We start from the raw sequence: 26,253 nt of genomic DNA on the forward strand, positions 1-26,253 counted from the left end.
GTTTGCAGGAATTTAAGAGATTGGTTTTATTTCATAAATAGTATGGTTGTCAATATGGATTCACTGCACCAATTATTTGAATAGAATACAATAGACCAATTTTTCCCATAGAGAAACCAACGAAAAAAAACCATTATCGCTGCTCTGTAGATCCAATGTTTTTCTGATTTTTATGATGGCAATACCAAAGTTTATGTATTAATACATTGTATTTTCTGCGAGGGAGACGGTTAGCTTACAAATTTGTATTTTTTGAGGACGGCGGAGTGACTGAAGCGTTTTGGGGAATAATCGACCCGCAGCTTTGAGCCGCAAAATCAAGGACGATTTGCCGTCGTCCTCAGTTTATAGTTGATGATCAGGATCTAGATAAACCGGAAGCTAACCGTCTCCTTCGCAGAAAAAGAAACACATACATAAACTCACTAATGCCTTTTCATGAACGGATTTGGTCGCCAAGCTTTGGAAATGCACTCGTATTTTAGCAATATATCCAAGAAAGCAATCAGTTTCACGCTAAAGATAAAGGATTTTTCAGTCTGATTTTCTCGGCAACAGCAACAAGAGAGTGAAGAATAGTTGGAGTCAGATTCTGTGTTTAGCACAGCTTGGTTGTAAGCATTTAATATTATAGGAACTAATGGTGTTCAGTATCGTACGATATATTGAGTAGAGAAAAAGTGTTTCAGCTTATTCAGCAAATTAGTTAATTGATTTCTTGACGTATTATAATGATCGAAATGGAAATTCTTTTTCCGCCTGCTCTAAACCACATCAATTTTCTACTTGGCGCATACAAAAATCTTCTTTCGAAGAATTCATTAAATTTATACTTTATTACAGAGTTTACTAAAAGTACCAGTTGACACTCTCTAATTCGATTTTCAAGAGAATTGGATTTTTATCGAATATTAAGGACGGTGGCTTTTTGATATTATCGGTTAATGAAAAGTATCGAATAGTAGACGTCTAATTAGAGAGCGTCAACTATATTCAATTCCTGGATTATTTGATTAGTGAGTGAGTGAGCGATGAATGGTCTTTTCATAGATTACGGAACAAAAATGAAATGCCCCTTTTCAAAGATGACTTGAGGTACAATACATTCGATATGGATTCCTTTAGTAATAAATTGTCGTAGATTACTTCGCAAGAAAGGGAGTCAAATCTTGTCCATGCCGTAATCGATGAAAAGACACTCGTAATGGTATAGTGATTTCGTTGAGTAAAAGGTACAAAAAATCTCTTCCAGTCTTTATAGTATAATAAAATACTGGTCAAAAAGTAATTTTACATGCAAAAAAGAACAAAGTATTTATTTTTTAAAAAAAGTTCAAACTATGTTACAACGGTTTAAACAAATGATTGCACAATAAAATTGGCCAACTTTTAAAATCCGTAAACCATAAATCGACGAGCTAGCACCAAAACAGGTCAAATACTAACACTGAACGATAGTGGCACAGAAAACTCTTATCTCAAGGAAAGGCCAAAACATATTCATAGTGGAATTACATTAGGTATAGGAAGTTCTACATTTTAAATGTTAAAGATATCTTTCAGGTAGGATGAAGCTTGATGTAAAATAATTTAAGAAAATAATAAAGGCGAACAATATAACCCATTTATAAAGTAAAAGCATAAGGGTAGGTCGTTTCAGAGTTATAATTAAGGTACTGTCTGACAGTCAATAGACAACAGCATCCATTTGAACTTACTAACAGAGTAAAGTAACTCGTATTTTAACTTTTACTTTTTAAAGTTCTTGAAATTCAATACAAAAATAATCTTTTATTCCAATATCTGCTAAAACATCAGGCGCTAATATTATCATAACTGCACATTCGCATCATTCGATGGTAGGACAAACAGCATTATGGGTTGACAGCAACCCCCTTTCCGGACCATCATGCATTGCAACTACGCATTTGAGAATAATCCATCTGGCTTTCGTTTTACATTTGTGCAAAAAAGTTTCATTTAAATATAATATTTATATCACGTTACTAAATAACAACGGTTGTTGACAGGTGGATTGATAAGTATGTTATGATTTGGGTTTGGGGGTAAATAGTGGAACGGTCGTTATCCGTTTCTTATGCAGTCTTATGACATGTGTAAAATAAGGAACAATTCCTCTATTCACCGATGATACCAAACACACGAGCAACCATCATTTTAAATGACACGTGTACCAGTTTGGAAGTTCAAATGTTGTGTTATGGTCGATGAAACCTGAAGCAAAAAAGAGAAAATATTCAATCAAAAACTGTTGTCCCTAGCCATGAAACCAGACAAATAATAAGGAACCCTTCGTGAAAGTAATCTTTAAGCTGTCGAAAGATTTTTTTCGTAGCCTCATTAAAAATATTTGCTTTCATTAATGGGGAACATTACAAATAGAGTTGACCTTCTCTAATTCGATCTTCAAGGGACCAAGAATTCCCTTCTAATTAGGGTTGACTGAACCCTTGAGCATTGAAGGAAGTGGACACAAAGCAAGGGAAGATTGTTACCTAGTATAAATTTTGCTTTCTTCGTGAACATCCATTTCATACTCTTTGTATTCGTTCAATTCTTTACGGATGGAGGCTTTATCTTTGGGTGTCAGACGTGTCCATGGTTTGTCAGCTCTGTACAAGAGAAGAAGATAGTCAAAGTGTTGAAATATAATGTTTTCAGGGTTACAGTATAATGATTCAACCAGATGGGGAAAGAAATCGATTTAAGACAGTGGGCAAACTCATACACAGCAAAAGGGCAAATAGAGGGTAGACATAAATGTCATAGTTTTATCATTGATAGTTTTTTTTTTAAACATTGGCACATAGATGCTATAAAAATATATCGTCCTATCAAACGATTGAATAGCGTGCTTTTTAAAACATTACTAACATTCAAAACATGGTTTCAGACAGTCTGTTTTGCAAATGATAGAATTACAATCGCTTAGCAACCTGACTCAGAAAAGCTTTACTCAGAAAGAGGAAAGAGCCTGGGAATATAGTTGAGGGAATCGTTCCACTATCAAAAAAAGCTGACTGATCGTGAAGTCAAAGAAGTTCAAGAGATTGATTTTAATGAATTAAAAGATTTTGTTAAAGGAAAGACGGGATAGAGGAAAAGTGGGATAAAAAAGATTAATCAAAAAGCTTTAAATCAAAACCTTATCGCTCAATGAAAAGAAAGAGAGCTAGGGAGTCTTTACGAAGTAAGATTTATTTGCACACGGCACCAAAATAAGTATTCTTTTAAATTGCAGGTCATTAGTGAGGATCATTAAAATTCTTCAAACAACAAAATACCAAATTGTTGAATAGATGCTAAAATTAAAAGAGATTAACAGTATGTTCCCAAAATGCGATTTATGTAATATAGGAAAAAACGAATCAGTACCTTCGGTCATACTCTTGGACTTCGAAAACCTCGACGTATTCGTTAAAACCGATGATTTTCTTCTTTCGTAACTCTTTGATGGTAGGTCGACGAGATAACTGAAAATGAAAGAAAAGAAAATTCAATTTTCATGAAAGGTCGAATATTAATTTGAATAGCGAACCAGGCATTAGAATACAGGGGAACTCTTTAGAATAACCAACAGGACCAAAATACTCCTAAACTCTTGAAAAGTATCACAATACCAAAAATCAAATACCCAAAATAGAAGTCGGACCAGCAACAAAGCAACAAACACTCACCCTTTGACGTTTATATACAATCTTGATTCGTTCGATAAACTCTGAATAACTTAAATCCTGTTTGCGATTATTTACATAAATATTTACAGTACTTAATTTCTTGTGGTGTCTACTTGTAGCAGTTATATGTACACTATTCACATTATTATTATTTTCATCATTATTTACATTTACATCAAGCTTCCTGGAATTAGTGTCCGTGTAAAAAGCATATAAAATGTCCGTCATAACATAGAAAGTCAGTATAAGGAAATCCAAAACGTGTGTCTCGCTGAGATAACCGAACGGTCCACGACTCAAAATTGCTAAAGTGTTCCATATGTATGTCCTTGCTGTTGCTAGATTTCGAGAGAAATGTAGAGCAGTTTGATAAACAGGACATGTCGCAATGTCGGACATTACAAAGTGTGTTTGTGTCACAGTTGAAGGTAGATGAAGGATGGTGTAAAGTTGGGTGATCAAGAAAAGCGGTGTGTTGAAAAGAAGATGGAGAAAGATATTGTTTTCTACATTGATGAGATGGTAAGGTTGTAACACTGCTTCATCTTTTGAACAGCCATCGTAAAGATCAACTGGATGCAATGTGAATCGCTCTACAACTACTGTTCGTGTTCTTATCCTTCCTCCTTAAGACCTCCGAATTATTCAATCTCCACACTACTAAATAGTGGTACGATAAATTTTCTCTCCTCTTTCTTTCTGTTTTCCTTTTATATCAGTCGTAATTCAAATCAATTGATTGACAATAAGCACTACTTTCGCTTTATATGTATGTCGTTTACATAGATGATGACATCACAACATTTTTAATTGTAATTTGAGGTTTCTTTTGACAATAGAATTCGCTTACTAAAGTCACTTTTCGAAGATCGTTAAGGATTTCATTGACAAAGACAACAAAAGAATGACAGACAATTCACTACGTGATTTCTTACTATTTGAAAGTAACGTGAAAAGAAATCTTCCTACTCCTGCGGAGCTAATGAAACTGGATTCCTGAAAATTGTTCCTTTAAAATCACGCGATGAAAATTTTTTTATCAATTTACTTTTTCGATTGCTGAATTTATCAAATGAGCGTGATACTGTAAACTGATCCAATTACATTTTTCTCACTTTTCGCGGTTATTAGTGTTTTGACGAAAAGCCGTTTTACTTTTTACGTATGAGACGAACTTCTTTTTCAATAAGAAAGGGGGTCATTTTTTTAATAAGTAGGATTCAAAAAGGAAAAGCCTTCTGGAAAACAGCGCCTGCCCAGGAAAAGTTCGAAATGAAATTACTTTATTTTAAACATCATATCGAAAAGGTTGTGGGTGTTATGAAAGGCTTTCATAATAATCGTCCCACTTCACACTTTCAACAAGAAAAAAGCCTTCAGCAAACCTTGAAAGAGTATCAAATTTCTTTTTACTTATAACAAGAAAACGGTACTCCGGATATACTTAAAACTTCTAACAAACCGTAAACCGAAAGTGCTGTCACCAGCAAAAATACAAGTCTAACTCATCAATGCATTTTTCCTCTTCTTTTTCTCTGAATTACTACTTTTCAAATGGATTTCGAAATAAACTTAAATACAGTGTAAAAATACTGGAAGAAAACAATCGCAGTGCGTGGTATGCATTTGTCAATGTCAGACCAACGATGTAAAAATAATAGATAACCAACTTGCCTTGATTCTCAAAAAACATCCGTGTTACGGTTGTAAAAATATTAATGACATTTTGCATCGTAAAAAGTGCAATTAAATAAAAACTTGCTTCATTTGCAACCTTCTATTGGCCAGAATCGATCACGTGATGTATATTTTTCCAAAATTTCGGTTAGAAAAAGTGTATTTTCCTATAGGCAGCCTCACAGAAGGAATTTTTTAATTAGATATTATTGTTCTATAAACATTCATCTGTTTATTTTGTATCAGACAACCTTCATGCACTTTTCATTCGTGAGATATCGCACTTCAAATCACACATATATTTTTCAGATAACATCATTTTATGAGCGTGTATTTATCCAGATGAAGATTAAGTGGTGGTATCAGGCCGATCCGTAGTCAATTTGTCTAAAGATTGGTACCTTTATCTTTTGAAAAAAATTCCAAAATTTGCAGTAAATAACAATTCAAATTTTCTATCAATTCAGTGGATGTCAAAAAGTGTGTCAAAATCTAGCTAAAAGCATAACACGCACTGCACACAGAGCTATTTAAAGGAGTGCTCATTTCAATAGGAAAACAATGGTTGTTCTCTTGGGAGAATTGCCTTCTAGAGGTAGTTGGTTATCTATTATTTTTACATCGTTGGTCAGACGGACCCAGGTTACAGAGGAAATTCTAAAAAACACGACGAGTTAACACTTTTTTGTTGAGATGATTCAATTTCGGTTGGCTATTGTACCCTCAAATGCGCCAATGATTTTAAGAGTATATAAGTGAACGAACATATAAGAATAAAGTTAACCGACTCTAATTAGACAGCTATTTAGACGAGTTTTTCATTGGAGCAAAATTCCAGGGTTTCAAAGCACGTGGCTTGAAAGCGAAATTAATCTAGATTAGAAAGGCTCTAAGGGGAGGTCAAATGTGAAGATCATTTCGTAAGCAAGGGTGGTCATTTTGAACATAAACGTCAACAGGTTTCGTTAAAAATATCAACAAGTGGTTTGAAAGTACCGTCTGGCATCGTATCAAACTCAACCCCTAAACTGCTGTGTCGCCACAAAAGTGCTGCATCTCTTCTCCATTTCCGCACGTGTTAAGATAAGATATTTTCAACAGACATCACCCTATATCGGCACCTATATCAATCATGGGCCACACAGTGAGTGTTTGAAACGAAGAGAGGTTTGTCATACCCGTTATGCATGTGATTGGAAAAATTAGAAGGACTAAATCTTTGAGGCGACGGAGAGAGAGAGAGCGAAGGTATTCAACGATAGATATACAACTACAACTACTACAGTCACTCTCAATAAGATCTTATGTTTCTTCCAAAGGGTCCTTCACATATCTTACACTTTTTAATAAATGCCAAACTAAGCTAAGCAGACCACTTTAAAAGCACCATGACAACGAGACAACTAGTACCATTTCAACGTAAACAACTCGTCTCCTAAAGAATTTAGTTCGTGGATTCTTGCTTAATGACTTTAAAAGCTAAAGGGGCTGAAAATATAACTGATTCACACAGAAGTACTTACCGTTTTACCGACTGAAATTAAAAGATTTTACTCCAATCAGCAAAAACCAATAGGGATGATAAAAAGAATTTTATCTGCTAATTGGATAGTTTTCTGTACCAAGGATAGAAAGAAGCCTCACCTTTCTAGAGAGTTGTCGTTTAGTTTCTTCTAAGTTCTTTTGGTGTGTCTCCTCGTCTGTGGTGGCTAGAATAAGGAGAAGGAATTTCAACGTCACTAACGACTCCAATACCGGCAACACAACGCGATTCAAAAACACGCGATACATTTCATAGTGAGCAAAGAGTAGAGTTGAAACAGTGTTTTGTGTGTTGTAGACACTCACAGACATAGTTGACATCAAAGCGTTCAAAGTCAAGAAACGAATGAAAGCTTTGAAAAAAAAACCACTGAAAGCTAATAACACTATAACTATAAAAACTTTCTGTCAAAAAGTTCTAAATCTGTAGTAAGTATTAGAGAAAACTTCTTGGTAAGAGATATAATTCAGGTAGTTTTTGGTTGCATTTGAGAAAGAGTGCTGTTGTAATGAAGAAGGCCACGCACGTTCTATAGTGGGTATCTGAACTTTCAAAGGATTCAAATAAACGCACGTATCAACAGTTTCAGATTGTTCGTTCGCCCACCTGGAACCATGTCATGATGACGTAATAATTGATTTGAAAAAAAAATTGCTTCATTAAAAATCTGCTAGACCGTAATTGCTTGATCGTAAATTAACATTTGTCCAAATTACAATCCCATATGGTAACGCAGACCTTTGCAAATATTATCAGCGCATTTTTTGCAACTTAATGGACTGAAAGGGAGGTGAATAATTAGATTTTCAACCGCAGGAAATGCGTGGCGATATTAAACAGCGTCAATAAAGCAATTTTAACTACTGGAATTTGAAGAAAATTATAAACGTAAGATCAGGGTGCGCATTATGTAATCTATAAAAAGAGATACTGCTTAGCCGTGTGTTTTATATAGGATGTGTATACCGCTGCTCAATATTAAACCGACTGATTAAGCATCTGTTTCATGCAGGAACTTCTGTCTGATACTCGTGTCAATTCGTAGTCTATATTAATCTGAATACTAACTAGGGTGATAATATCCAGGAAGTGTTTATTATACTTAGTCTGAGTAGGGATGAGCGATGATTGAGGAATTACCTGCGAAAGGTGTAAAAAGCGAGTACCACAATTTCAGTGAGATTGTGTTGTACATGCGCAGTCGGTTCGTGTTGTATGCAGATAAACTCATTGTCGCCAATTTGTCACGAGTGATCTTCATAAAGTTCTTCATAGGAGAAATTTGTGCAATGTTCTTTATGTGTACTTGGTGGAAGCACACAAAGTCAATTATGTATTTTTTATGTGGTATTTTTTATTTGTGTTTTGAGGAGACACTGAGAGCGCTGAAAACGAAAAGTGAACGTTTAGAAAAGGATGTTACCACGTCTTTAATATCTCACAAATTCGATTACAAAACAATACGTAATGTTAACCAATTTTAGAAAGATGACATCATTTATCTACATCTCGTTTTTCAATTATTGTTTGATGACTTCCGTTATAAATTATTAGACAACGGGATATGGAAAACATCATTATTCGTGATTTCCTAGAAAGGATAGCCGGTAGTGGTCGATACATTGTACACTTCTTTCTCCTTAATTGGTAAAACGGCAAAAGAAAAAGAGTTAAGAGTTGAGGCATTGGGGCCTTGTGAGTATGACAAAAAAGCAGAGACACTTTATAACAAGTTCCTTGTTCAAAAATAATTTCCGGCTTCGTTTTCAGAATGATAGATTCGATCGGAGGAGTTCCTCATATTTCTGAACAAGAGACCAAGAGAAACAAAATATGAAGACTCAAAAATAAAACATCGAAATAAATAAAAACAGGACTCCGTCATCCTGCGTACAATCAAGTTAAGAAACAACTAACGAAATGAAATCACTCTGTATTTGCTGTATTTGTGTATCAATCCTTATGACGAAAGACATTTCTTTTTCACTTCCCAAAAAAAGAAAATCTGAATGCATAATGAAGTAGGGATGGGAGAAGGAAGGAGAATGTGAATGGATAGAATGAAATACATGACACATCACCATACAATATCATCTTCCATAAAAATGTCCATGACCAATTGACCAGCTTTTCATCTTCATCAAATATTCAGAAGATTTTTCTCCATCAATCAGTCTATTCAGGATATTTTAATACTTTATATTTGAGGGAATGAGCAATGTTTACCATTCAGCAAGCATGAAGTATTCTTCATTCGTCTTTGGTCAATACCCTTTTAATGTCACAAAAAAATCACTTATTCATGGATCTTTCTTCATTACTCTTTTAACAGATAGAAATTAGCTGATACTAAAAACATAGCTCACAGTCATGCTTAGGTACTTAGCATCAAAAAAGATATACACAGACAAAAACAGACCCTGGATCTCAAGCATTTCACGTTTTTTTTAGTAGACTTTAAACCCCGAGAAGGAAATGGTTATTTCATCATAATGACAATTATTGAGCGTTTCATAAGACCTGACACGTTCAAGAATATAATTTCACTCTAATCACAAATACTGCTTAGTGTCAACATAGAGTGTCGACAGTTACCGAACATGTTATACAAACAGACTGAAAGGCACACTGGAGTGTAGAAAGAATGTTACAGAAGATGTATTATCTCATCACAGAGGTGAAACGAATAACAGTTTGAATTACCACCAACCCACAAGGGTGGTAAGTTCTCAAAAAGTCATATTCAAATAGAGGACCCTTGCCTTTTATTAGATATAATTTCGTAAAACAGAATGATAAAATATGAAGATAAAGTGCTCTTGACAAGACATGACAAGAAAATGTCGAAATAGACAAAGTAAAGAAAAGATTTAGTCTGGCCCATGCTAATCTCTCAAAATTTGCAAGAGGACAAGAATAGCTAGTGTAGAAGGAAGTGTTAGAAATTCTAAATAGCGCTCTCCTTGAAATGACACGAGAAATGAAAAATCTACTGCCAGATTTGAGATATTTAATATTGATATTCCATGTGTGTCATTACAGTTATTGTAGTGAAAAGACCACCACTTCTGTACAATCCACTGCTCCACTTGCTCAAAGTAAGGCAGTTCCTATTTTATCGATTTTTGGTATTATTCGAAATCTAAGAAAGTTAAGAAATCTTTATTATTATGTGAAATTCTAAAAGTGTTATTATTGGGAGTTATTGGTTACGAAAATGAAGTCGAGCCACAAGTTGAATGGATTCACTTTCTTCCCTTAGTTATGCTTTGATTTCCTTACCAACCAGACTTTTGTTACATTTATAATGCTTCGAGGCGGAGACTTGGGACTTTCAATTTCGATATTACGCAATTAGGTTTACAATTTTTAGAATATTTGACCTCGAGTCCGCCTATAAATTTTGCAAAAATATTTAAAACTTGATTACTCCATATTTCGAAACAATGACACAAAAATAGCCGAAGTGACTTTACACAATGGGGAAAGTAATTTGTGAAGTTCAGCTTTTAATATCCACTCAAATAGAAGGAAACAAAATACAGCTAAAGCAGCAAACAAACTTCCAAGCGCTTGTTTCTCCCAAATGGATCATGTTGAAACACACTGACTGCTCCGATTCAAAGTCCATTTGATTTGGTTAATACCGTTGGTATTTTCTCTCCAAGAGGAGGCCTTTTCACTTTGATTCCGTATTTGCTTTTCCTCTACAAGATGGTTTCAAAGTCTCTTTTCTCCCTACCCTAATGCTACAATTGTCTCCTTTTCAAAAATTTTCACCCTCGAAAATCTTATTCCGACCCACTGCTTATTTCAGTTTACCTGTCTAATTAATCAAGATTAAAGGGCCAAAATTCGATAAGACTTACCGTATTACTTTGAATAAACGCCCCTCAAATAAAAGCCCCCTTCGAATAAACGCGCTCCGAGGGGTGTTTATTTAAAACAAGTAGCAATAAGGAAGTATAATATGAAGATAAACTTAGATATACAGCAATAACGTATTCTTCTTGTATTCGACCTGGTTTTGACCCATTTCTACATCCTTAAACTGACATATTTGTACTCGAATAATAATGAAAAGACAAAATAAGGCTCATTCACATTACTAATATGACCTCGTTTATAAATTATTAAATAAACGCCCTCTCAAATAAACGCCTCTCCTTAAATCCGAAAAAATTAATAAAAGGCCGGGGTGTTTATTCGAAGTAATACGGTATATCATATCCCTTTATATTTCACAGGTCTATTTATTGACCTCTACGAAATAATATTGAATTTATAATATTATCGTCTAATCCTCGTCCGTCGTCCAGTCGCCAGAAGAGATGGACAGAGTTTACGTTCATTTGTTTTTTGTCCGAACTACACTTAATATAAAAAAATCCAAAACACAACTTTTTTACTAATAGTAATAAACTTATTTGGTAATCTTCAATTTAAACTGTATAGACCTAAACTAATTGATAAAGACGTCATGTCTGGTCGAGAGCATTAACTACTGGAATACAGCATCATCGAAAAGCGGAAAAGAAAGAAGGGGGACTTACTGCGGTAAATGTTTCTTTGTTCCAACTCTTCTTTTGATGGACGCTGGCTTAGCCGTCTGAAAGTTGAAAATAAAACAAATGAAAAGACACCATCTAGAGGTATTCTTAGCATGCTTTTCAAGTTCTCGCTTGAAAGAAATGTAATATTTAAAATGTTCAACATAACCACCATAAGTGTAAAATTTAGCCAGCATTATTTAATTTGTTCAAACACTTACAAGAACTTTATTTAGCTATTTCACGAAAAGGTGATTCACTACATTACAACCAAGGAAGGTTTCTTACCTGACGAGATTGGTCCCGACTTTCGAACGTAATGCTAGTTTTTCATCGTCCGATTGTGCTAGTGAACAAATAAAAAGAAGAATTCAGTCTTCTACAAAGGAAATTTTTAAAATTGATACACGTTTTCTTTATAAGGAACTTTAACTTGGCCCCGAACCTGGAGTTCCTTATTTTTCCAGAGAATTCCAGCCTCCTTATTGAGTTCCTTATTTACTAAGTTGCTAAGTTTGGATTTGCTAAGTATGTAACATCTGTATAAGTATTGTTTCTGTAGGTTTTCTGTTTTCGACAGAAAAAGACGTTTATCGAATGTTGTTTTTGAGTAGGCTTTTGTAAATGTGTGCAAGTTCAAGGTTTACTCTTACTGTCCCTTTTAACTTGTTTTCTTATTCTCAACCTGAGCAGTTCCTCAACGATTCCTTATTTTTGGATCATTTTCCTTCTTCTACTACTTTCCTTATAAAAAACGTGCATGAGGCATAAAATCTGTAGTATATCTTGATATTAAGAAATCACTCAGAATATTTTGTCGTACGGAGAAAGCACACCCCGGACTGGTGGTAATTTGAAGGGATGATGATCTTAAAGTGACAATGAGAACTTACTTGGGATGATATTTTTGCCCTCAAGTTCAGATCTTGACGGTCGGGCACCAAGTTTCAAGGCTAAACTATCTGAACGCTTCACTTTCGATGCCAGTCCTGTACATTAAGAAATAGTAGAAAATATTATCAGACGGAACAATAGCATTCGATAGGTATGAGGTGAAAAGACATTTGTTCCATAAACTGTTGTTCTTCCATCGAACGATAGAAAAATGCTTCAAATCAAGATAAATCAATCATTTAGTGGCAATTTAATGTAAAATATTAAATTTTTACTTATTATTTGGGTAGATAGTTTTATCAATTTAATAATTTTATTCTTAATAGTTAGCATAAGGATTAACTCCAAATCACGATTCGCTTTGATTAAAAGCTACTGACTTTGGGTTAGAAATTATTAAGTCCCCCTGGAGAATAAGGTCTAAACCCAAAGTATTTCTAAGGGCGGAGGTTTGAGAGGACAATAAAGGTATCTATCATACTTGGTATTTCTTCAAACCAACTTTGAAAAAGCTCCAACATATTGTTAACTGAAGCCTTGAATGGCAATTCTCCCCAAGACTAACAAAAAACAACTACACAATGCTGCAAAATGAGTTTGTTTGGACTGCAAACTCACATTATGTAATTATTCGAATTTTTCCATGAATCTCAGTTTTCCTTTTTCAATATTTCTCTCATAGTTTTCTTTAGAAAACAACAACTAAATATCAGCAAAATAGCAAAAAGGATATTTTGAATAAATCGGTCTAAAGAAAACAAGAAGGGGGCGAAGATGAGAAAGAGGCTCGACACGTCGCGGAATCTCATTCAACTACTCACTAGATATATTGTGAAATTATCAGTTAGAATTTCAACTGATCACACCTCCCTCGCAATAAAATAAACGCTATAACAGAGGGGACGAATATCAATCCTGATATTATTATGAATAATTAACCTGCTGGTCCAAGAAAGTCTATCTTTTTAAACCAAGTAAGGTCAAATTTGTGGTTTTGAAAAATTTGGATTGGAGAACGACGATCTTATTTACCTCGGGTTACTAGGCAACTGCAGGAAAACTTCATATGTAATTTGATCAAAGTTTTTGTGCATGAAAACACTAAATGGTTGCCCAATAAGGAACAAGTAAATGTTCTGATTTCTCATTGTTTAGGGAGCGATCGATCAAGGTCTGTCGTATATCCTTTTCACGAACAAAACATTCAAAAAGCATCCGAGTTATCTAAATCCCAAATTTTATCTCATGTTAATGAAAAGCAAAAGAAATTGAACAGCTACCTACTGTGCCACAATCCATTGTAGGGATTGAAGGTTATCAATAATTCATCCTTATCGATGTGTATGATATTTTGATAAATATTTCATATTCAAAATATCACATAGCATGTCGGGAAACATTAAATAACCTTCAAAGGTAATTCATTGAAACGTCGATGATGATCTTAGGGGCCGTCCACATAGTACGTACGCACTAAGGGGGGAGGGGGAGTCTTCTCAAAAGCGTATGCTTGCGTACGGGGGGAGGGGAGGGGTCAAAGGAAAATGTACGTACGCAGAGAAAAATTTTTCATAGCCCTTTTTTGCTTGTTTTTTGTCGATTTTTACGTTTCTTATACGCATTAAGGAAAAGAAAAAGTTTCTTAATAAACATTGAGTTTCATGTATGAAATAAAGGTCCGACCCAAACGATTTGTATTCGAAATTTTCTTCAACCGAGGGGGGGGGGTGGATGAAAAGTACGTATTTACCAAGGGGTATATCCGATTTTCGACATTTTAGTGCGTACGTACTAAGTGGACGGCCCCTTAGCACAGTTTAATTCAACGATATAAATTTTTCATGCGAAATTAGATTTAATTCATTAGAATTAATTTCGATTTAATGTTCGAATAAACCCTTTTGAACAATTTCAAAATAAAATTCAATGACGAGAAGCAACTCAATTTTATTGTATATAATTTTCAATTACATTTTACATGCTTGAGTCTTCCGATCACCGTTATTAGTGAAAAATTGAAACAAATGAAGAATAAAGCAAAAATGCATAGAATCTTGAATCCTCCTTTGGGTATTTCTTGTTTTGTTTTAATTTCTACCTTTTGTATTGGGTGCGCTCTTCTTTTTAAAATCTTAGAAGACGGATAGTGAAAATAAAATAGCGGACAACTGACACGAAGTAAATACCCTTTCCATCATCCTCCCCATCACCACCATCCTCATCAACGTATGTGTTGGAAGTATTGACTTCAATGAAATCAGGATCATTCTCATCATCCCAATCAACGAAACCACCTCCACCTCTTCCATTCTCTCCAACTTCACCAGTATCGCTACCCGTAAGATCGCTCAAATCTGCTTCCTCAAACTGCAACTCCTCTATGGAGAGCTCTTCATCGTACTTCGATTGTCTCCTCAGTGCAGACTTCAAAGGAGCAGCTGGTCCAGCACCGTCGATATCATGAGGCATTGTCACCTGCGATCCATGCAGCGAAGTCCGCTTTTGACGTAACGAGCTTCCAGTTTTAAAGTAGCGTTTAAAAGGTTCTTTTATGGATTGTATTAAGTTTTTATCTTTAGTTTTTGTTGCTGTTGGTTCTGAAAATCAAAACCATTTACAGTGTTATAATTCATCTATTTTATATTAAGTTTCTGGATCATATAGAATTTTTTTTACTGCAGCGGTTTAAGGCAGTATATCTATATCTATATCTATTCATTATCTTTAACAAAGTGTCTAATAAAAATTATAGTTAAGGTTTAAGGTTTATCTTTGATTTTATGTTTAAAAATTTTTATCTTTAAACATTTTACATTACACTACACGATATAAGCCTGGATTCTAACTTTAGGTCAGGAAGTCATGCCAGGCAAAACATTATCAAAGTGCGAAATATAACATAAGAATTTCTAGAGAACAGCTAACAGAATGTGACATACCGGTGACAATGTTGTCACTTTCCTCTTCACTGTCACTGAGAGGGCGTAGTATGGAACTATCACTGCTACTGTCGCTCATCTCATCATCTAAAAATAATAAAAGAAGAAGGATCAAGAACTGACTAGTGTTGCTTTTCCTCTTTTGCTTTTTGTTCCTCTTTTTGTAAATCTCGAACAGACATAAAGTTTTAAAATTTCGCTATCGTTTTCCTCAGATAGAAGAGGATCTTACACAACACAGCATTTACTTTCAGGAGGCTTCAAAATACTCAATTTACAAAGTTCGCGATTGAAAGATAGTAAATAATGTAATATCAAATAATGTAATGTTAAAGAATTTACCATTGCGCACATAAGCATCCCTTGGAGGGATAGGTGGGGGGCCATCTTCCTCATTGTCACTTAAATCAGAATCGTCATTCTGTCGACTGGCCGTTGGAATGGAAACACTAAATAAAAACAATGAAAGGAACTGTAAATAGAAGGAATAATTCATGGAATAATGTTCCCGTCGTTTGGCAAAGGAACGGAACCTCTGGGGGGGGGGAGTTTCAGCGTTATGAAGATATAATAAAGATTTTAAGGTAAGGCCATTTCTCATCGATTTCAAATTCATTAGTTCACCACCAGTGAAAAAACTCAGCACCCTCGATTAATCAAACTTGGTAGACTCCTTTTTAGGGAAATTTAAAATCTCTAGCTCTCTTCGGGAAAAAGTTGGAGGTGACTCTTTGGTGATGCAGTCTGAATTCACAATTGTAACACTTTCTTCCTGACTTTCAGGGCAAATATTGACTTAGCAGCTGGCCAACCCTTGGGATCCGTAGCATCTTTTGTTGGACGCGACCGCATGTGGTAACTTCAAACCAAATAGTGATCTTAAGACTTTTTTGAGAGGAGGCCCGCAAAAATGAAAAATGATGTTACTATTAGATAGAAAGTTAAGTTAGAACCATTTAATTTAGCAAATTTTATTAATGGGAATTTCGCACTGTTATTTTAAGTCCCAACTATTTAGAGGGCGGAATAATAAGATTTTCATTTTTTATCACTGGAAAAGATGTGCTTCAAACTTTAATGTGCAGCTCTTGATAATGAAACTTTTGCCAAACCAGATATATTCAGGCCAGGTCACACTTTATCACTTTATCACTTAAAAGCTTCGAAATGCTATAAACCAGGTAGAGCAAGGAACGATTGAGAATTTTAGCTCCTGTTCTAATCAGTCAGTTCTTAATTATCTTAGAACTTAGAAAATCAATAATTTTGCAGATAAAAATGAGAAAAGATATCTCTTAAAAAGAAATAGATTGCTTACTTTGGACTATCTGTGGCGTTCCCAGGATATGGTGGCGGCGGTGGTCGCTCTACAAAAAAAGCCAGAGATGTTAAGGAATAATCACAATGATCAATAAAGTGTTTATATATTTATAAAAGTCTTTGATCATCATAAGGTCAGCGAGTGTGAGTGGTATGCATTTATTGACTTAAATAAAAAACCTTAATCTGTAAAATTGTTTAAGAAAACCAAATTCAACTGATGGATTAATCTTACTGTTGAATTAGCAACAACTATTTCTTTCTATTAGAACCCAAAGAGATATTTTATCGCATTGATAGTTGACTAAGTTCTTATTTCATACTCAGAGTTTCATGGCACCTTCTGCGTCAATCATCAGTGAAAATCTGAAATTTTTATCAACATTAAACTCACCTTCGTTTTCGTTTTTGAGATTAGGTGTATGAGTATGTTCTAAAAGAAACAAAACAATAATGAAATCAAGAGTTTATTTACAAAGAACCCAAGACCCTGATCCAAGCACATTGACATATATATTTGAGACATTAAAATAGATCAAAGTAGCAAAAGTTGTTGTCATCATCATACCGAGTGTCCGTTTATAACATTTTTTCGTACATTAAAAAACATGTATACCATACCATTAGTCATTTTTGTGTCTATGTCAGCATTATTGTGCGCTGAGAACGTTATCTTCGACGAACTCGGAGGTGATAAGTTTTTCGGACTAGTACTTGTATTATCATTAATTTCAGTCTTTTTATTATCAATTTCAGTATTATTGTCTGTGTTAACTACATTTCCATTATTCAATTTATCAGGTTCCTTCAAGTCTTTTGTAAAATTAACATCAACCGGGGAAATATTTGATAGATCGTTAGTGGAGTAGGAAAGTTTGGACGCGTTACGGTCGTTTGCACATCCATCTCCTTGTTTCGCATCGTCAGCTGTAAATGAAAATAAAAAAATGCCTTGAAAAACAATAATGGCAATAGAATGTAACTAAACTGTAAGTCTTAGACTATATTCAGAAGTTTTTCATTGGTTCAAGTAGTTACTGGCTTTGAACTTACATAGAAGTTTAGGGACTTTGGCTAAGAGAAATGATCCCTAGCTGTTATCAAGGTCCCAAAACTACACATGGTTGACAATGTATTGGCATATCTGGGTATTTTGTTGTAATTTAAAGTTTGAGCTAAAAAGAAAAAGTGTTAATTCTAATGTTTTAAATACAGAGCTTTAAAATTCTCTTCATTCCGGAAAGTTGCAGTACTTCAAACGCCTTTTGTGATTTTTGTTTTGCAGGGAATTCCCTTTTTGTCTCAAATATTGTGACAATGACCGCGGTATTATATTATATTGTTTACTTCTAGAACTCCTGTACTATTTCCAATCAGAAAGGCTACTCCAGCATGCATAAAAAGAACTATTCAATCTTCCACTTTAGTGTGATAACTCCTAATAATGCTTGTTCCAAACTTTCAACTCATGCGAAGTTGATACAAAAATGCCAATACAAAATATATTTTTCTCAGTGGATAAAAAAAACTTTCAAACCCTTCAGTTACAATTATCGGATAATCCTAATAAGGTGGCTGTGGTATAGTGGTCATTGACCTTGGTTGCTGCACAGGCGACTGATGTTCGTTTCCCACTCGCAGCGGTTCACTTGGAAAGTGAATGAACCTTCGCCCGGGTCAACCCATGCCATGTGAGGGGAATCGGGTAGTCAGTCCAAGGTGCTGACGAGACGCTCATTGAAAGCGTCTATAATGCTTATGTCTATAATGATACTCAACCAAATAGAAATAGAAACTTAAAAACCAAACCTTTTTGGGGAAGAAATTTTATATAATTTTTTGAATGTTATGTTAAAAGGACATTTTTTAAGGATAAAAGTGACAAGTGATAAAGATATACCCTTGACGATATGTTTGTTTATTTCATTTTTGACGTAAATGATGTTTTTATTACAGATTGGAGAAAAATGTCAAGTGGTGATTTTTACTGCACTGACCAAGCTGACATATTTAGGAAAGTTGACTCAAACATTGTTAATCAGAAATTGAGTTCAGTTACATAACGTCATCTTTGATAGACTAAGAACTAAACAAATTTATAAAATTAATTCCTTTGTAAGCTTTCATTTGCTTATTTTCGGAAGATTTGCATCTTGCATCAAGGGAAGATTACTTCAAGTATAATTTTGTTATTGATGCTACTTTTTATTATTAAGCAAAAGCATCGTAGGATGAGTTTATATTTATGAAAATAAAATATGCTTAATAAATATACATAAAGAAATATACTTTTTACTCTCATTATGTTTAGGCCAATTCTTATACACAACACACATGATAAGTTCTTACATTTAAAGTGATATCTTTATAAAAAGGAACAAAAAGTTTACGAGCATTACAAATTGCTTAATGACCAGCTCATTTACAGAAATTACTATTAAAGATAAAGAAATGAAAGACATTACAAACATTTTTAACATACCTGACTTATTAAATCTCTGGGCTTAAGTTAGAAACTTTTTATCAAGTTACTTTTTAGTAGTTCCGAGATATTTCCTATATGTGAAGAAAAGTTCATATTTATTGCATAAAAATGCCAATACTACTATAATCTTGTTAATTAAAAACAGTTACTGATAATATCCGTTGAAAAAAGCAGTGTACATATAAATAGAATAAAAGATTTTGTGGTATTAAAACTTCTATCTTATTCTAAGAGTACCGTAAGTGTAAAAGTTTGTATTTCACTGTGACAAAAAGGAAGAAACAAAGTGTTTAACATATTATATTACGAACATTTCCCATCCTCTTATTCACAGATCTAGCAAAACTTGCCATATCATTTAAAAACATGCTACTATATAAAATGGGTAAGATAAAAAGGATTTTTTCTGAACGTTTTCCCTCACTTTAGGAAGGAATCAGAAAAGTAAGGTAAATATTTTAACGAAAACCTTAAAAAGGATTAACCAGATAGCTCCCAAAAATCACAGAAAATTCTATTAAGCACTGTTTGAAGCATTTGAACCAAATTTCATTGAAGAACTCCCACTGTTTTTTGTGTGTTTATATATTATCTAACCTAAATAGAAATTATTTTCACATCTCAACATAGCTTGTATAGTTATATAGCCTGTATAGTTCTTCTCCTAGAGAAGGCTTACTTCTCTGGATAAGTATCCGTTTTTAAGATAAATTCTTCTCAATTTAGTTTTGAAATAATAGTCTGATTTAACAATCTACATTTGTTTACAAAATTTACCTAAAAAAAATTATTGAAAAACTTAAAAAAGTAAGGTATTTTGAAATCTTTCAAAATTGTAATGCAGCAAACATAGGCCCCTATCCCATAATTCTGATTTCAATTGTGTTGGAGAAAAATAACTATTAGATCAAGTTTTAAGAGCCGTTAATTTAAATCCTGAGTTCTGCTCTACTTTGTTCCCCCCCCCCCATAAACTTGTTAAATCAGTTAAACATGCCACAGAATAAAGATTTTCCCAAAAATTGAATAGGAGTTTCGAACCTTAAATATTCCACTTACTTTCAAAGAGAAAGAGTGCAAAACTTCAACTGATGATCGACAAAAGACAAATAGACAGGGTAGGATTTTCTCCATAGTATCTTCAAAGGTCTTAGCCTCCCAGGTCCGTTTTTTGAAAATTCTGAAAATTTTTATAAAAAATGTTCACAATAAAAATGCCATCCATCATCATTCACCATAAATAAAGGTAATGGGGTTTTGATATTTTTTGACCGATATAATATACCTTTTATGGTCCTGGAAACAGCTAAAATTGTTTTTCATTTTTTACATATAATGACTGCCTTGTTCTGGAACAATGGTACTTAAAATCAAAAGAAATCAAGCTAATAGAAAAAAGTCTTGTAAAATCCCATCATTTCAAAAATCATACAGTATGTTTTATCACAAGCAATTTCAAAATATAAATGGCTGGAAATGGAACTGTCTTGAGATGTTCCAGAACATTCAATGCAAAATGGCAAACAATCCTTTGAGCACAAAAGTTAAAATAATTAACTTGATTGAAACATGCAGGGTCGTTAGTGTTATTTTTGACTAATTTAATCATTTTTTATGAAATAACTACGATTAAATTCATTTGGCTGGAACAGGCTTTGTCCTTAAGTTGTTTCTCAGCACAGGAAAAATAAATAAATTGTTCTATAATCAATAACATTTTACTACTCTCACTTTATTAACATTAATATCAATTAATTTATTAATTATCAATAATATATTAACATTTCCTCAGAACCTTTTTAAAGAGCTTTCTGGTGAAACGATTGATTTTGCTCAGTCAGCAAAATTGATTGAAATAGCATTTGTCTCCCCGGATTGGCGAACAAAAAGAAATGGAAGAAAAACTAAAAATCCATCCCCTGGAAAATACTTAGATTGTTTCACACTTGTGAAAGTGCCAAATATTTTGCTATCCAATCACCACGATATCCAGCGATATCAATTGCTTTATTTTGTCAAATAAAAAAGTTGCGCAATTGTTTAAAAAGAAGTATCCAATCAAATGAAGATAAAGCGTTTTCATCCAATCAGAAAGAATTCCTTAAAAAAATAACGCCTGCATCAAATTCCTGCTTTATTAGTTTAAGAACTAAAGATAAGAAAAAAATTAACCCTTAAGCCTGCCGTCCACTAGTGCTATTTTTGGTTATCGCGAAATGTTATCTCATGTCTGAAGTTATTTTTAGATTTTACATGTCCACTATTAAATAGGATACACTAAAATCACACTACACTAGAGCACACACCAAAATTCAAAAATGCTCTTATGTGATGAAGATGTTTTTATCGCAAAATGATTTTCTCTCACTTTTTCTTCGATCACATGTAATTCAATCTTATTCAAACATTGAAATAAAAGAAATACAGGTGGTTCTATTGTTAAAAACTATCGCGAAACAAAGGTTTCGTGATTGGATAAAATCTTGAGTGAAAACTTTTTCACTCCCTATTGTGAAATAAAATAACGCGATTGACAGGTTTATTCCGCGATAGACAGTGTTATTTATAGATGATCATTTCACGATAGCTAAAAATAGCCTAGTGGACGGCAGGCTTTAGAATCAACGCTTAAACAATAAATTTATATGACTGCTCCTCATCCAAGCCGCTGAAAAGCAATTTGTGCCAAAAATTAGGGCCAGTCCTTAACCTTCATCATGACAATCTCATTAGTTAAATTTAAAAAACACTTTCTGATGGATCGACTTACGGAAGCCACTGATTGTGAAACTATTCACAATAAAGGTTAAAAAAATTATGTTTACATGAAAAACGAGGTGAGCTATGAAAAATGATCTTACAAAATAAGAGAAATTTTGTAGAAAACAAAGTGAATTATCTTTAGATTTAGTAGACCAAATGGAACAAAGTTTTCAGAGATTTCTCATTAGATCAAAACAAAGTGAACTGTGATATTAATCAAAATTTACATTTTACAGAGGTTAATTTTTAAATGGGTTTCGGGAAAGGTCTATTAATGTAAACATTGTAATGTTGGAAAAGGAAAGAGAAAAGAGGTAAATTTAGCTTAGTCTAATTGTCAGCTGTCAGGGGGTGTTTTAAGAATATGCGAGTTTACTCATATTAAAAGCAAAACACAGAGTTTTATCCAAGCTGACTGTTTTGATGCTGGAGTCAATGAAGTTTTTTTTTAAATTGCGATTCAACATATGACGTCAAATCCTGGGTCCGGCGAAAGTCTATTTAGTGCGGAATTAAGCAATTGATCGAATAAACCTTTTGCTAGGCGCAAATGTTATGTTGGATAATTAAAAAACTCTGGACAGCATAACTCCTGATAGCTCCACGTTTGACAGTCTAAGCTTAAACTCCTATATCAGGATTAGAAACTAGGCTAGTCTTACCTCTTTTATCTTTCCCTTTACAACAATACAATGCTGACAAGTTGACAATACATTGACAATTAATTCCTGTGAGAGAAGTTTATATCGAAATTTGCAACAAAAACGAAAGTGGTCTCTTCTACTGATTGCTTCCTGGCGCTCCTTTGTAGCTATTTATCAAATTTCCACAAATGAGATTGCCACATTTCACACAGCCCTTCTTTTTGGCACCAGTGGCCTCTTAGTGCCTTGAAGGACGGGCGGCTGTAAAATCACACCCTTCATATATTTGTTTTAATCCCTGATCATAAGGCTTAGGTTTTTTCTCATCTTCAATTTACTGAAGAAAGCGGGAATTTGATGTGAGAGTTAAATTGTCAACAAAGTGCCGTAAAAATCATTGAATAAAAGAAGGACTTTAAATCTTAAAATATTTTCATTTTGAAGAATTGGTGCAAAAAAGTGAAACATGGAAAAGTTTCATTTTTTATTGGTTCAATCGAAATAGGGGATTTGGAAAACTTTCTATGTTTGTTTCTATGTTTTTCGACCAATCAAAGCAGCAAAATTTCAAAACAAATGAACTACGCAGCTCCGCTCGCAGCTCTACTCAACCATTTTTGTTTTGATTTAACTTTGTATTTTAATGACCAGCCAGGTCATTCATTTGAGGGCTATGCATGTTAGCCTCCACTGATGCAAGTTACCCGATCCCACAGTATGTAATCACATGATCTAAATTCCGACGTTTTGATTGGAAAATCGGAAATATTAATTCAGAAAAAGTTTGAGCGAGCAGAAAGAAGATGTGGAGCGAAAGTGAACCTCTGGACTAAAACAGATGTTGAGTAAGGGATTTAATAAACTTTTTCCAGCTTTTTCTTGTGTATTGAAAAATAAAAATGAATAATGAAATTTCTTGGCATAAAATATTTTTTCCGGCGAGACAGTAAACCGGTTCATTAATTCCCCTCGCCTAAAGAAGGAGGGTGTCGGGATTAGAAGAAGATAGGGTGCGCACTCGTCGGGATTTTTTGCGCGGAACGAGGAAGAATTTACAAAAATGAACTTCAATGCATTAGTACTTACCTTTAAATCATCCAAATCTGTTCATTATTTTTTTTAAATCAATCAGGAATTATCAGGGAAACAAGTAAAAGAAACTGCATCCACATATCTATTTTCTTTCCAAAGATATTGATGTTTTTCGACGTCAAGGTGAAAACACGACTTAGCGCTGACCATGGCACCGGAAAATTCTCGACCCACATGGAAACAAATGGCTGTTGCTATTGAGCTGGTTTATCTTTTCAATCGATTCATTGTCAATATATTTTTCATTTGAAAGTAATCTCTTCATGGAATAAAAAGATATAGTCAAATCTTGTAGGGTCATTTTTCAAACATTTTTTGCCAAATTCGATTTTCGCATTTCGCCATTTTACCCTACGCAAACGCACTTGAATCGCGGGTTTTTTAGTAAACCCAGGGTAAGATTAGGCTACAATCTATCACAATATGCTTTACTGTATTTGAAAATCTACAGGCCGCCATACACCCTCTGAAAGCTGAGGATTTCAGCTTTCTAGTGGTGAAATTTCTTTTTAGCTATCATTTCCAGCTCATTAGTAGCCATTCCAGGGTCAAATTGAAACTATTCTAGTGGCAATCAAACCTAGTTCATCTTGTAGAGCTTCAAAAAAGAAAAAAAATGAGGCGTCATACACCTCCTAATGATAAGCGGTTCCGGAGATATTGAGATTTTGGTTCCGCTAAAATAGCACCTTTATAGACATTTGAGGTTGACAATTTAGCCCAGAAATGGCATATAAAATGGCACCGAAATATGCTGCGAAAATTGAAAATTCAAGCTTTTGTATTGAGTCAAGATATTCCAGATATCTTCATTTTGACTGCAGACTTTTATCAAATTCTTTTTGTAATGGCTTGCTAACACTTCAAGGAAGAAATGAAAAGACATTTTTTTGAAAAAGAAGACATTGCACTGCAAAAAACAATAAAAACGTTATAAAGCGGAAGCTAAAATTGCTGAACCTACCTATCTTTGTAATCAAAGCGCTGCGGAGGAAAAATTCCCCATCGCATATAAATAACTGTTTTAGGCTAAAAAAGGGTCAAATTTTTCAGTGGTATCACTCTCTATAATTCTAGTCCTCATTTTTAGGCTGAAAATGCTTGCCAAAGTATGAAAAGTAAAAAATAATAACTTTAATGAAAGAATTAATTTCAGAGAGTAGCACCATTGGATTTCTCAGGTATTTTCTGATAAATATGGAAAGTTTCACTGTCTGAACATTTTTTCCTCCGCAGCGCTTTGAAATCAAAGATGAGTTGTGAAATTTTTTGTGTCCCGCAGATCTAATTTTTCTAAAAATGGCCTTACTGTAGTTGAAACGAATTTTTAGACAAAAGTGTAGAATATTACACCTGCATATTATATATGGTTGGAAAGCTAAAAGAAAGCTCTAAATTACTCAAAAATAATTAATTTTATAGCTCAAATACACAAAGAACAATTGCTTTTCAAAGTTTAACCTAAAATTGAAGATTTTGATAAGCGTCAAATAAAAAACAAGCAAACCCGGAATGGCTATCATTAGCGATAAGTAAGCTAAAGTTTAACAGTCATCGGGCCGATTTTCAGAGCGCACCAGCAAAACTCCCCACACCCCACCACACGGAAGACTAGATTTCATCCGCCATTTTTGGCGCGATCTTGGTGCTTCCGAAAATTATTTCTTGCTGGCGTGGTGTAATTTTTTTGTGTTTTGAAAATGGAATAACTTTGGGAATACTTAATTAATTCTAATAAATGACCCCTCATTTTTCTCACAAAGGTAAGGACTTTCAATTATAATTAGTTTGGTTTCTAAAAATTGAGAGGAAAATTTTGGCCTGTCCACCCTGCTAAACGCTAAAGAGTGATTTCGACACATTAGACCAAGTTACGGTATGACTGGTGAATGTTTCATCAACACAAGAAATGTACTTGTGTACAAAATAACTGGGAGACTATTCTTTCTGAAATGTTAAGCATACTACAAAATATACTGACCTATACTGACATTTCTTTGACTTTGTGTTCCAGTTGATGCCCTGTAGGAACGTTTTGATTTCCTCCTCCATTTCCAAGGTCTTAGTATTAGTCTTAGTCTCTTTCCAAAGGCATGTCCAAAGTGTCTCCTCCTTACTTCCCCATGCTTAACATTCCCATTCATCTTTTTATTATCATACTTTTGTAGTTCAACATTTGAGTCAGAAACACACCTCTCTCGAGAAGTTGGCGTAGAATCATCATTAACTTCCTGCGTTTCTGCAGATATTTCTCCCATTATAATCACATATCAATAAAGTATCAAATTAAAACAATTTCAAGCCATACCATTGAAATATTTCTAATAAAACATGTATAAAAAATTAGTAAAGTGGTTATTTTCTTTCAAGTTATTCGCTCCCTTTCTTTCAGTTTATTTTGGTATGACTGTTATGTTGTCTCGCTTATTCAATGGATTACATTATTTCAATACAATTTTTGTTTGGATGCGATCAAGTAATCAAGTCGGATACATTAAAGGTCTGGGGATAGTAAGTAAAATTTCACTACCCGGTTATGTTTTTTTCGGGAAGCCGGAATAGGGGAGATTAACGCCGGAGTCGGCCTTCCTTTGTCAAAAGCAGCTTGGAAGTGGATGTACAATAACATGTAGTAAGAGATTGCTGAT

General features: G+C 34.0%; 1 protein-coding gene across 2 annotated transcripts; it reads right to left on the bottom strand.

Moving 5' to 3' along the window:
• Window positions 1-1,226: 1,226 nt before the first annotated feature.
• LOC136810147 (phosphatase and actin regulator 4B-like) lies at window positions 1,227-26,038 on the bottom strand. Of its 2 annotated transcripts, XM_067066720.1 has the most exons (14): window positions 25,587-26,008; window positions 17,243-17,548; window positions 17,016-17,054; window positions 16,620-16,668; window positions 15,644-15,750; window positions 15,302-15,388; window positions 14,549-14,959; window positions 12,362-12,457; window positions 11,757-11,814; window positions 11,472-11,527; window positions 7,020-7,084; window positions 3,397-3,494; window positions 2,517-2,633; window positions 1,227-2,235 (listed from the first exon to the last, which is right to left on the bottom strand). In XM_067066720.1, the coding sequence occupies exons 1-14, from the start codon at window positions 25,861-25,863 to the stop codon at window positions 2,220-2,222; spliced, it is 1,782 nt and encodes a 593-aa protein (XP_066922821.1). In that variant the 5' UTR covers window positions 25,864-26,008; the 3' UTR covers window positions 1,227-2,219. The 2 variants fall into 2 exon arrangements, with proteins under 2 accessions (XP_066922821.1, XP_066922822.1); XM_067066721.1 differs by lacking the exon at window positions 14,549-14,959 and having other exon boundaries at window positions 25,587-26,038.
• Between the last annotated feature and the right edge of the window lie 215 nt (window positions 26,039-26,253).

This window comes from Clytia hemisphaerica, unplaced genomic scaffold, assembly GCF_902728285.1.
Source record: "Clytia hemisphaerica strain Z4C2 unplaced genomic scaffold, Clytia hemisphaerica genome assembly, whole genome shotgun sequence".
Classification (NCBI taxonomy): Eukaryota; Metazoa; Cnidaria; class Hydrozoa; order Leptothecata; family Clytiidae; genus Clytia; species Clytia hemisphaerica.

Bases quoted from the DNA above. Each gene is read 5' to 3' on its own strand.
- LOC136810147 (XM_067066720.1), bottom strand. From the start codon at position 25,863: ATGGGAGAAATATCTGCAGAAACGCAGGAAGTTAATGATGATTCTACG. The intron at 15,389-15,643 runs GTAAATTCTTTA...TATTATTTTTAG, and splicing joins GGATGCTTATGTGCGCAATG to ATGATGAGATGAGCGACAGT. The intron at 12,458-14,548 runs GTATTTACTTCG...CTTAATGTACAG, and splicing joins TGGGGAGGATGATGGAAAGG to GACTGGCATCGAAAGTGAAG.